Source organism: Myodes glareolus, chromosome 1, assembly GCF_982192425.1.
Source record: "Myodes glareolus chromosome 1, mMyoGla1.1, whole genome shotgun sequence".
NCBI lineage: Eukaryota > Metazoa > Chordata > Mammalia > Rodentia > Cricetidae > Myodes > Myodes glareolus.
The window spans coordinates 134,511,510-134,524,619 of record NC_142026.1 but is presented as its reverse complement, the minus strand read 5'-3'; the positions used below and the strand labels follow the sequence as shown (position 1 = coordinate 134,524,619).

The 13,110-nt window shown below is 45.2% G+C and overlaps 1 protein-coding gene across 1 annotated transcript in view; it reads right to left on the bottom strand.

Annotated features, from left to right (window-relative positions):
• The window catches only part of Fndc1 (fibronectin type III domain containing 1), a 91,490-nt gene that overhangs the window by 20,821 nt on the left and 57,559 nt on the right, over positions 1-13,110 (bottom strand). Inside the window, exons 15-18 of the mRNA XM_085685466.2 lie at positions 11,423-11,523; positions 9,131-9,242; positions 7,784-8,257; positions 963-1,031 (exon numbers count right to left, since the gene is read on the bottom strand). Of these exons, the coding sequence (XP_085541592.2) occupies positions 963-1,031; positions 7,784-8,257; positions 9,131-9,242; positions 11,423-11,523 (756 nt within the window). The remainder of the gene's footprint in view (positions 1-962; positions 1,032-7,783; positions 8,258-9,130; positions 9,243-11,422; positions 11,524-13,110) is intronic.

Sequence of the window (13,110 nt, the reverse complement as noted above, 5' to 3'; positions counted from 1 at the left end):
AAAAAATGAAAAAAATCTTTTAAAAAAATCTAGGTACAGAATTTTTCAGGGAGGAGACTGGGATTAATGCTCTAAAAAGAACCAATCTTTTAATATTTAAAAAGGAAAATAAAACGGATCCCCTCCAACTGCTCAAAGATAGTAAGAAGACAGAGAGTATTTCCCAAAGTACTGAAAAATCTTTCTGGGCTTCCTAACCCCTGATGTTTTCCTTTCAGATCAATCCTTATTTGGAAACTGCAGTGGATTAAGCCACCGCATCTAACTTAATGATGAATGAACAAAGCATCAAAGTCTAACTTAATTATGAATGAACAAAGCATCAGAGGCAACATTATTCACGGGATTGTGGCTAGGACACCTGACACCAGCGGATGAGAGGAAGCATATCCTGAGTTTGGATGGCAAAGGACCACACCTGGTGGGCAAGTTTCCAAAGTAAACTTTTCAATAGCAGAGACAAGACAACCCCAGGGCCCTAAGAGTAACGACCAAGAGCAGGTGCAGTTTCTTAAGGGGCTGCCGTAGGTGGGTCAGGGACATTTTGCAGTATTGAACTAAACCATTTGAAAAGTTCTGTGAAAAGAAATCAACACATTGTGGTTGCATCTATGTCACTTAGTTAGGAAATAAAAGAGTGAGGAAGGAAAGAGGCTCCATGCTGATTTAAACCACGTGGTCTTGCCAATAAAGATGCTGATGAAGGGGAAGTCTGGGCAGTGACAGCACCAGGATTGCTTCATGGCAAGGGGCTTGGAAGGGACTTGTTTAGAAGCCATGCCAGCTCCTCAGGTTTGCTGTTTTCCTTCAGCTTAACTACGAATTTGAGAGCGACTCAGAAGGGGAGGGGGGTAGTTACCGCCACTGTCCCAGAGGAAAATGTAATCAGGATCAAATACTTTTAACTAAATAGGATCTTGCGGTTGGGAAAAGAAGTGTGAGTTTTGGGATCCACTCCATACCGTCATCATACACAACATAGTCCTCGTCTGTGGGTGATGCTGTGTCAGTCTCCAGGCCTGAGAAGTCGTCTAGGGAGGAAGAGGAAAGAGGACAGATCATCACGGGCCCATGGCTCTTCTCAGCACTGTCTCAGAATCCTGGCCCTGAGGATGACGACTCATTCATCCTGAGTGGGTCTCAGAAACAAGTTGCCGCCAGTACCAGCGTCTCCTCACTTCAGCAGAAGGAAGATCATCGGAATCCCAGACAGGAAGCCAGGCCTCCCCTCTTTTAGACCAGAGAAAGGCAATCCAATACCCTTTGCTCAGGAGCAAACACCCAGCTCTTCATTCCTAGACCCTTCTGCCCACCCAGCTGAATTGCTCTAGACCTGGAGGGAAGCCTGCCATGCTCCTGGCACAAGCTTGGCACATATGCTCAGAGATGGGTGCGGAGAGGGAGGCTCTGCCCTGTGACAAAAATCCCTGCCCCAGTGAGCTCAAGTTATCTGCCTTTATTCTCCCTCCTCCTTCTGTCTTGCCATTAGAATATTCTAGAATGAGGTGATTTCCCGCCTCTGTTTGCCTCTCGCTTGACAGACTGCACTACCTGACTTTCCTGTGTCAGTCAGGGCCATGCCCTGCTGTAAGGCTCTCCCGTTTTGGTTGGAACGTGATGATTGTTGCAACTGTAGTAATTAGGTTCTTAGAAGTTAAGTAACTTGCTTCCCTAGCCCCTGCCCTCCTTGCCTTGGGGGACCCTAGTAATCGCTAGGAGAGGCATCTGTCAATCACCTGGCATTGACTGACTGCTCAGGGGTTCCCCCTAGCAATGGCTGACTGTGAGCCGGAAAGGGAAATGCTTCAGTCTCCTTCCCTGCCCTCCCTTTGTACCCTAAAACTTCCCCCACTTGTAAGCAGATGACAGGTTCGGGGTTTTACAGAGACCTCCCCCCCACACGTCTGTAGCCCTACTTCCCAATGTAAAGACCTGTGTTGTCTTACATCATTCTTTCTCGTCTGTCTTTCCTGCCTGCTGATGCTTTACTACCCAACTCAGGAAATTGATACTCATTGGGTTCCTTAACTTGCATATGAACTTTGAATATGTTATGTCAATGACTAGATTTCTTGTTAAGATATTACTAACTATGTTGGGCAGTGGTGGCACATGCTTTTAATCCCAGAACTCGGGAGGCAGAGGCAGGCAGATCTCTGTGAGTTCAAGGCCAGCCTGGTCTACAAGAGCTAGTTCCAGGGCAGGCTCCAAAGCTCTCTCTCTCTCTCAAAAAGAAAAGATATTGCTAACCACTAGACACCTTAGGATGACAGAATTTTACTTCAATGTGATTTATAGAATTGTAGATGAGGTTTTTTTAATGTCTTCCATTTAAAATTCACTTTAAAATTATAAATTTAATTATGAGAACTAGTATTAGAATTCCAGTTGTGAAGTAAAGACTGGGCTGGCAAACAAACTTGACTCAAGACAGGTGGATGATTTGAGGAAATAAAAAGGCTTTTTTGTGTGTGCATTATCTGGGCAGCTCAGTCTGAAGCAGCTTAGATGGTGTGCAGTGGCGTTATCCCCACCCGGGTCTACAGAGCAATCGCTATGGTGGGAAAGTCTTGAATCCAAAAATCGTTCTATCATCCAACTCAAGGGAACCCTGCCCCTTACAATCTGAAGCCTGCAGCTGTAGCACAGAACACTCTGAACACGATGTCCCCTTGAACGCAGTGATGGGATGACAGGAGGAAGAAGCAGTGCCTACCAGATGCCTTATGGACTCCTCTCCTTTTCAGACATGGAACTAGCCAATCCAGCTGTCTGCAAACCCGTGTTGTTTTCACAGGGAAATGGAAGGGAACAAGTATATATACTCCCATCCCCAGGAAACCATGTGCATCAATTTGGCATTTTTTTTTAGCCGTCAGACCTAACTTAGACAGCAGTGTTTCAGTCTATAACATGGTGAGCAAGACAGTGCCAAAGGGAGCTTCTACAGTGGAGGGCAGGGGCACTCTGCCGCCGCCTGCCCAGCATCTTCTGAACACTGCAGCAGGACACTCAGAGCTACCCTCAGCTGCTCAAGGCAGACTCCAGCATCCTTGAACATCACCTTAGGGTGGCAACCTGTGCTTATAGTGAATGTTAATAAGGCCAGTTCCAGATCATCCACCCTTCGGGGAGGGGTGGTCATCCTGTGAAAAAATTCTAAAATTCCAAGCATGATTTTATATACTACACACACACACACACACACACACACACACACACACACACACACACACACCATGTTATCTACAGGCTAGATCAACATCAACATGCCTGTATCCAAAACAGAATTACTTCTGAGTCAATTCACACTTGTTTTCAAGTTCATGGTGACCGAAGTTTGGGTTTATCTTGCCGCCGCTGGTTCCTGACCGCCATCTTTTTCCTTTAGCTTTTAGGAGCACGGTGTGATTTTACTCTCTGATCATTTCCATTCCATTTTCATTACGTCTCCAGGTTTTTTTAAAAAAAATAAGCAAAAATGTGCATTTTTTACTATCCCAGGACAAACATGAACAGGGAGACGCAGAGCTCTTTTTGTGGATTCCCGTATCCATGGCGATGCCCGGAGCTGCTGAGATGGCCGGTCCCTCACAGAAGGTCATGGGTGCTAACTTAGATTCTTATGATGATCAACATAGGCCTCTGGCATAAGTGAACATTCCACCAAGTAATTGAATACATTTCTAGAACCAAATAAAATCAGTTTATTTCTGAGTTACCACCATCTTCTCTCCAAGTAAGTGTATCTTCTCTGTGTCATAACTGTACATCCACTTATCGTCAGAACTGATGACTCCCCAACTCTGCCATACGGGATCACCTGGAACTCTGTAAAATTGGGTGTTCTATAACCCAATCCAGAACTGCTGTCAAAGTTTGATCTTCATACAACAGTGGCTTCCAGTCATCGACATGTTGTGTACCCGAGTCTTTTCAGTATCTTAAGAAAATAATGAAAGCACTCTGTCTCCAAGGAATTAGGGCCTCGGCTCCAGAGACATTAAAATGACTTTTTAAAGGTTTGTTCTCTGTAAAAGTATATAGAGAGGAAGTAGACGCCAGCGTGGGGCCTCGGGAGCATTCCCACATGGGATGGTGGCTCCAATGCAACTGCGTTCTGATTATTCTCCTCTCTGTCAGGAGGGTGAGCGCGGCCGGCTGGAGCTGTTTTCTAAAATGATGGACGTGTCTCTCCAACATGTAACGAGGTCACATTACAAATTCTTGACTGTTCCATTGGCTCAGAGCATCTCCAGATATGTGCATTCTCACCCAATCTACTGCAGAAAGAACCTGGAGAACAAAGATCGCTGACTTTTACTTCCCATCTAGAAAACCCAGAATTACCTCCATCCTAAGATATTTAGATGCCTAAGGATGATAATGTGGTACCCTGGGAAGTTAGAGACATGACAGATTCTATTATCTCAGCTCTGGAGTTCATTACTGAGCAGAGAATTCAATTCTAGCTAAAAAACAAAAAGTTATTCTTTGTGTGTGTGTGTGTGTGTGTGTGTGTGTGTGTGTGTGTGTGTGTGTTTTCATGGATGTGTGTGCATGGATATGTAGATGTGTGTGTGTGTATTCATGTGTGTATGTGCATGGATGTGTGTGTATGAATGTGTATGTGTGTGCAAGGGTGTGTGTATATGTGTAAATGGAGAGGAATAAATGGAATAGCATTCAGCAAACAAGCATGTGCTGTGCATCCCTGGCTAGGGGGAAGTAAAGCATTCATAACACAGAGGAAGTATTCATAAATAACAGAGTTGCTGGCATGACTGAATGGCCCGAGGTTATTCCTAGAACATTTCTTGAGAGCCGTTTTCAAAGGAAAAGAGGAGGAGGCCTGATTTCACCAAGGGAGCCAAGACTTGGATGTTTGAAAAGATGCTTAAAAAGCTGGAGAGCTGAAACAAAACCCCAGGACTTTACAAATGGAATAGAATGTCCAGTGGTCAGCTGAAGCGAGGTGGGGAGAGGGGTTTGGAAAAGCCCCTCAGTGGTATTCTTCACTGCCAGCAGTGCAGATTCCAAGTCATAACCATGGCAGCAATAAACGCTCAGGTTCCTAGGCTGGGGAGTGCACCAGCAGCCAGGATGGTGTCTGGCTGATTGTAGCTGTGTACTGAGAACCACAGGGTATCCAGAGTGAGTGTGTGTTCAGGATGGAACTCTACTTAGCACTGGAAAGGAGACGATGTGAAGGGAATGTGAAGGTGAAAGCAAAACTAGGGCACGGGTGAGCCCCAGCTGTTTCTGTGGGTTCTGTATGGGAGCCAAGAAACAGCCTCCTTCCTCTGATGCTGGGCCTGCCTGGGACCTGCTCTGCTCCGTGTCATTGCTGTGACTGCAGAGCATAGACTGTTACAAGGTGTTCAGTCGACAAGAAGGTGTGTGTGACAGGTTGGTGAGCTGGCTCTTCTAGAGGCAGCTGACTCTGCTATTTTCAAATCTCCAGCCATCTTTGAAGCTAAGTTCCTATCCAAGAGGGAAGCAAGCACTGTGTCTGACTCATGATCATATTTGAAAATGACACGTTAAAGCAGAAGCGCGTACACAGTAAGCCATTGGCGCCCACTGCTAGCAGCTCAGAAAGCAATGATCTGTGCATGCCAGTTATGGACCAGCATAGTGACACAGACAAGAGCAACTCCAAGACATGAAATGGTGGTAAAAAGATAAAAGACTAAATGAAACAATAAGGGGGCGGTCTCTGAGGGGTGATGAACATGTCTGTGGTCTTGATGACCAGATGTGTGCACAAGCCTTCGCTCCAAACTCTTCAGACTCACATGCATGGCTTTTTATATGTCAACCACACCTCAGTGAGAGGGTTTTAAATTAAAATATTAAATAGCTATGGTTAGAATCAAAGCAAGGAAGAGAGCATGCAAGTTTTAGCATCCGCTGGTATAGAAAGCAGATCTCACTGAAGGATTTTAAAAGTAACACACAGTCCGCTAAAAACGGCAGGGGATGGCCACTCTCACCAAGCTTAGTTTTTTTTTTTCCACAAAACTTTGTGAAATTTGTACTTGATTTCAAAATGCTGCCTAGGGGTCCATTAGTCTTTGGGTTGGAACAAGGAGTTAGAAGAAGGGTTACAAGCAACATGTGCACTGTGCATTGGGATTGGCAAGGAAAAGCATTGGCACATATGCTAAGAAAATCTACTGGATTTCACACCAAATTAAAGTCTGGGATAGAACAATGTAAATGAAATAGCATGCTACAGGGCCTTTAAACTGCAGGCAAAGTAAAATGTCAAATGGCAGTGATGGAAGTCAAATCCTAGGCAAGCATTCTTTTGTTTATAGCCTGTTACTAAGCAATCATCTATAGTTACATGTCCACCTTCAGAGATAAACACATTAATGTATGCAGCAGGAGGAAACCACTTTAATACTAAGAAGTTAAAGGTAAACCCAGGGGCCAGCGAGACAGCTCAGCAGGCAAAGGCACTTGCCACCAAGCCTGGTGACTCGAGCTCCGTCTCTGGAACTCACGCGGTGGAAGGAGAGAACTCTCACCTCCACACACATGTACCCAGGACCCCTCCCATAAATAATGCTAAAAAAAGGAAATTCAGATGTGTACTCACCGAGTGAACAGCGTAAGAGTTCCCTCCCCAGTGGCTCTCTCCCTTGGTTTGCGTTTCTTTGCTCTCGACTGTGGACTTTGAAGATGTGTCCAGTTTTCCATTAATTTTGCACCTCTCCACACAAACAATGCCTTGGGAGTAGATCCTCATTCTGAGCACGGTGTTCATGCTCAGATTCCTCAGGGCCCACCACAGGCAGCAATGCTCTGTGAGAATTCCTGGCTTGCAAACACATCCTGAGAGGAAGGGTCTTCACTGTATCAGACTTAAAAAAAATTCAGGTTTTACTGGCTAGGTGTGTCTTTCCGACCCAAGGGAAGAGCGTGTGTCTGTCCCCTCTGCGTTGGATGCCCGAGAAGAGGCTGATGTGCCGTGACCTGGATCTTCACAGCTGCAGTTCTTCAGTGGGAAGACAGACAGACGCCAGAAGTGACCAGAGAACCCAAACCAACCATGGCAAAAAGCAGAAGTGGTGTGGTCTTCTGATGGAAACCCTGTACTCTCAGGAGACTTGAGAGTACTTGAGACTGGCGTTCTCCAAAGGGAAGGCTGATCACCGAGAGTTTCACTGCCCAACGCAGTGTTGATTTTTCTGGTGCTCACAGGGAGGCTGTTATCTAATGGGCCTCACACTCAGAACCCATCAGACCTGATAACTCACATGATCACAAACTCAACCTACCAAACTTTCCCCCCCTCCTCTCTCTCTCTGTCTCTCTCTCTGTCTCTCTCTGTCTCTCTCTGTCTCTGTCTCTGTCTCTCTCTGTCTCTCTCTCTCACACACACACACACACACACACGCACACACACACACCAACTTACAGAAGCACGCTCCTAGGGAAACATAGCCCAAACCAATAACACCAAGTTTCAGCTGTCAGATAAACAAAAGACACCCTGAGGTTTTGGATGAACAACAAATGCACATATGTACAAATGCACACATGTCACACATGTGTGCGCCGTGTATGTGACACAGAGTATCTCACACTGTACTTCTTAGTTCCTGAATCTGACGACCCTGACTGTAAAAAGTGTTGATAAACAAAGGCCCTGGGATTCCAGATGCCTCTGCCAGGCTGCGAATCTGCTCTGCCCAGTACTCACCCCTTTCTGGCAGGCTCTGAGACCCGCCTCTGTCAAGTAAGCTTTCTACATTAGAACAAAGCTGGTTACCTTCCTCGGGGTAGCACTCCGGGATCCCATTTGTGCCCATGATAAGGTTGCCAGCTTCATCCTGTTGTTCCACGGTCCCAGGGGGACAGGTAGGAGAAAGGGTGGTAGGTTCCGGAGTGGTGGTGGCGGTGGTGGTGGTTGTCCTCCGGGTAGCTCGGATTGTAGTTGTGGGACGCCTGGTGGTGGTCATGCGGCGCGTGGTAGTGGTGGTGGCCCGGCGGGTGGTGGTCCGGCGGGTGGTGGTGGTTTGGGGTTGAAGGGTTGTGGTGGTAGGCACAGTGGTGGTCATCGTGGTTGGTGGCATGGTGGTGGTAGGAGGAGGAGTGGTTGTTCTGATGACCTCCAAACCCACCAGGGGCTTCCCTCCGAGACTCAGGATGGGTTTATCCTGGGCACTGGCCAAAGGTTTGCCATGTCTCCCCTGCCCAAAGAGGGGGAGGCCGTCGGGACTCACCATAGGAGTTCCTCCCAGATCTGAAATAAAACCAAGCAAGAGATAAGCACAAGGTGAAATAGTTCAGGGGACAGGAAACACAATAAGAGAGCATCTTCTCAAAGCGTATGCACGCCTATACTTCAATCAGCAAAAGACAGAGGAGCAATGGTGTGTGTCTGTGGTGGTGATATCTGTCGCTCTGCAGAGAGATGGACTTAGGAGACTGCCCATCATTCCTGCTATAGAACTACATAAACTCTTGAGTCGGTGTGCGCCATATCCAGAGAAAACTGTCTGTTAAGGGAAGTGGTCCTTTGCTCGCTCTCTCTACCCCTAGTGGAGAAAACATGTTAGTTTAGGCCGGGGACCACAAACATTTCCACATAAGTCCAGAGAGTAAGTCTTTTAAGCTTTCCGGGCCAGGTGGAGCTATTCAACTCAGCCCTTGTAGAGCAAAACACTCAGCAGACTAAGCCTAAACAATACATAAGTGATGAACTAGATGATACATAAGTAAGTGTTCCTATATTCCAACTTAGCTTTCGCGTATGGACACTGAAATGTGAATTTCATATCATTTTATCATATGCCACAGACATTTTTCTTTTGGGGAAAGGGGAAAGAGTTATTTTAAAATGTAAGAACTATTCTCACCGTCTTCCCAATCAGGCATTACAGCCTGTGGACTGTCCTTTTCTGACCTGAGTTCTAAATGGCCAGTTCAAGAACAATTAGAGAACACTTCCAGAGGGGCAGACTGAAGAAACAGGGAGGCTAAAGCCATGAGAAAAAAGCTGGCTCTGGCCCCATTTGGGAACCTTCTTCCCACATGGCTAAGAGCAATGAGACCACGGAAACCATTAGAAATAGGGGGTGCGGAGAAAACCAAAGCTACCCCACAGCTCACTCACCCACGATGGTGCGACCATCTCCCCCGAGCCTCACCCGGAGAGGATTGCCGTGTGAGTCTTGGAGGTATCTCCCTTCAGCATTGAAGACCAAGCCACGATCCAGGTCCACAACCTAAACCAAGACAACACAGGTGAAGGGGTGCTGGGGATGCCCAAATGTTCATATCTCCAGCTGTCTGTCCAGACATGTGAGCATCCACAGAAAAGAAGAAGGGAAGTGAGAGGGAAGCCCCCTTGTCGCTATCACTTGCAGTGTCTGCAAAGTCAGATGCAGTCACATCTTGTATCGTATTGTTGGCCTTGTATTGCTGCTTACCTGTATGGAACGGAAGCTGTTCTGCTTCCCAAATATGCAAAAGACATTTCAAGTATTTTGAGCCATTTGGTACATTGTAAACAGGAGCCAAACTCAGAATCCACCAACTGTCAGATGAACTTAAATAAATAATAGCCCAGCAGCAGCCAATAGAGGAATACGGGAGTCTTGTATATAGTGACCTAGCTTTGCGCATATCCAGGTAACGGGACTGATAATTTTGTAAAAGCAATGTACTTTATACATAACCCTGAAAATGTCAAAGACACTTGTTTTGGAAAGATATCCACCAAAATATCTCCAAGAGGTCACTTCTGAGAAGCAGTTTGGAGTAAAAAATGCTTACTTCCTTTTTCTTGTATTCCTTGTATTTAATGAATGAATGAATGAATACTACTAGTTGCTTTAAAATATAAAATGTTTTCATTGTGCTGTATTAAAAATAAAATTTTGATTATTGAATTAAAAAATTTAACTTATAGAAATATTATAAAATATAGCATACAGAAACTTCTTACTCTAAGAAATTGTAAATCTTGGAAATGTATTATTTTCCGTCTGAGAAAGAATCTCACGCTCTTTTCTGGGAGTTCCTCATTGTGGTCCTGCACCCACAGGCATTCTCGTCTGTTAGTGAGCCTTCAGATCACACTGGGCTGACAAGGCCACAGTGCTCCCACACCAAGGAACATCTGAAACCCATCTCTACATAACCATGACGCAAAAAATGTCCTGTTCTGACAGCAAAAATGAGGCATTTGTGATAAATCCCACTTTTAAAATCAGCTCTGATTGCCATTCAGCTTTTGGCCAGGGTAGTGTCAAGACCTTTCCAATTCAGAACCATTTATAAAGCAATTCTGTTTAATTGTCATGGCTCTCATCCTTAGACCAACTATGGTGAAAATTTTCAGACACCTTCAGTACTTATATTTTTAAAACCTTTTCATCGTAAGTAGAAAGCTTGGCTGGTAATTTCCACAGTGAGATTTTTCATTCTTCCAAAGAATATTTTAGGCCCTTAATACTGTTTTCTATCCACTGTCTCAACCCCCAAAATACCCTAAACATTTATCTTAGCCCCGGGCAGGAGTTTAGCATATTCATCTTCTAAGCAAAAAGCACTGTGACATATTTTCAGTTTCAGTCAGACAAGGGTCAGATTCAAGGGATTAACTGATAAAACTGTCTACTTGTTTAATTCTTTGGTTTGGGTTTATTATTTCCTTTACAAAGAATTTGAGACAACCAACAGAAAATAAATGCACTACCTAATTATACACTAAGCTAAAAATAGAAATTAAATATAGGACGGAATGTAGGAAAAGCCATTCTTAGGTTCCAGGTAGCTGCTGTGGTGGACATCATGAATGTCTCTGATCTTTCTGTCAATCAAGTCAAATGGAAAAACCCCGGAGTGAGGTTTCCCAAGGCCAAGCCTCACTGATCATCAGAGACTTTCTAGACATTGAAAGCAATTATATTTAAGGTAGTTAAAACCAAAGATGGGAAAGAAAAAAGAGGAAGTTTATACTGTGGAGTGGCTATCGCCTTTGCTAAACATGAGACCCATCCTCGGTTTACCAAGTAGAAATGAGAGTCTTTTCTTCTTTCTTAAGCTGTTAAATTCTAGAAGAACAGGATGTGGGACCTATGCAGCTCCAGTGTCAGAGAGGCTACGAAGCAGGAGGATCTCAAGTTTGAGGCCAGCTGGAGTACACTGAAAATTTATCAGTAAGAGAGGGGGAGGGAAGGGAAGCAAGAAGAGAAGGGAGGGGAGGGAGGAGAAGAGAGGGGAGGGGAAAGAGGGAAGGAGAGAGGAGGGGGAGAGGATGAGAGAGAAGGAGGAGAGGAGAGGGGAGGGAAGAGGAGGGGAAGAGAGGGGCAGACTGCTTGATTTATTGGCACACAGTATTCATGGTTTTCTCCTCCCAACATTTAAGAACACCTTGAGCATGTAAAGAAGTTTACCTTACCCACTTTGTTCCTTGAGGACCATTGATAATCTTTTGTCTGTTTGGTTTTCCGACACTACCGGGAGGTATGTTCTCTTCTACATTTGGCCGTCCATTATAACCTATACAGCAGGGAAAAAGGGAAAGAAGCTCCTAGTAAATTCACCCTTCCTAGACCACTGACTTCATCAACCTGTAAGGGCAAACACCTTGTTTCCAACAAACACAAAACAGAATTTCAACCAGTAGCATCTACGTATTAGCTAAGTTTCCACTGTGATTTCTGCAGGACAGTCAAGTGACAGCCTGGCCATGCTGGGGGACTGAGAATGGCCTCCTAAGTACCTCTACACGTGAAGTTTAAGACCTTAGTAGCTTTAGCTTCATTTTCACCAACAGGAAGGCAGTGGAATTGCGGAGAACAGCGGAGATGATCTCTAAGAGTTTTAACCACCACCAAACAGGACAGCTATTTCCAGCCGACCCCTGTCCCAGGTCTTAGTCATCATGTGATGTTGTCCTTGCGTGCTGGGCTCTGCAGTGCACCTTGAGAGGCTTGAGTTGTTTCCCACCAGCTCCTCTAGAGGACAGGTGGCCTTTATTATCAACCAGTAGCCTCTGAGGCCCAGGCTGACTTCCGGAGAAGAGTCAGGGCTTCTGACAACACGGCTCGTCAGACTTAGTTCATGCCTTCCCTTGTATAGCAAGCATGTAGTGTGTTGTTTTACATACAAGACACTGGTAAACTCTACATCTAGGTCTATGTCACTTACAGCAATCCTAGTAGAAAAACCACCCCCACATGGGACAGTGCATCAAGCAAATTAACATGCTGCCAGGTATGGTGATTTATGCCTGCACCTCAGCACTCAAGGGGCTAAAACAAGAGAATCACTTTAAGTTTGAAAGGAACTGGAGCCATACCGTGCAGGCCAGTCGGGACTAGAGTAAGGCACCATCTCAAATGAATGAATTACTGAATCAATAGCTAATGTCACCAGATTCTCACACACTTGCTGAAGATGCTCTAAGAAACTCAGTTACATACGAGAGAAGTGCAAGTTTCGGGTTCACATGGACCCTAGTTCATAGTTGCCTATGTTCCATTGTCTGTTACAGAATTCCGGGCATGACCCAACTCTATGACAACTTTACCACGTGCTTTCTGCAGGTTGTAGACACCATTTGGTGAAGAAATGTCTAAGTAATTCCTACAGAAGATAATTGAAATTGAGCTAGGGATTACTTGGTTAAGTTTTACATGCAAAAGATAAGGATGAAACAAGCAGAAGACAAGCCTGTATACACACACACACACACGCACACACACACACACAAACACATGCATACACACATACATACACAAAAATACACACAGACACACAAGCACATACATGCACACATACATACCCAAATACACACACACACAAATGCATACACACACACACACATATACACACACACATACATACATACATGTGTTATTACTGTTGGTTCCTTAAATATCTTTTGCCAGATGAATAAGTGAAAATAACATTTGGCTAGGACACATGGTCCCAGATGAAGGGGCAGTTTGGAGGGTGACAGTATTCTCGGTGTCCGGAGCCCAGCTGCAGCTCAGATATCTCTGATGTGACTTGAAGCCAGCAGTTCTAACCTCTGCGGGTCAAACTCATCTAAAAGCAGTGGCCATGTGCAACCAACCCCGT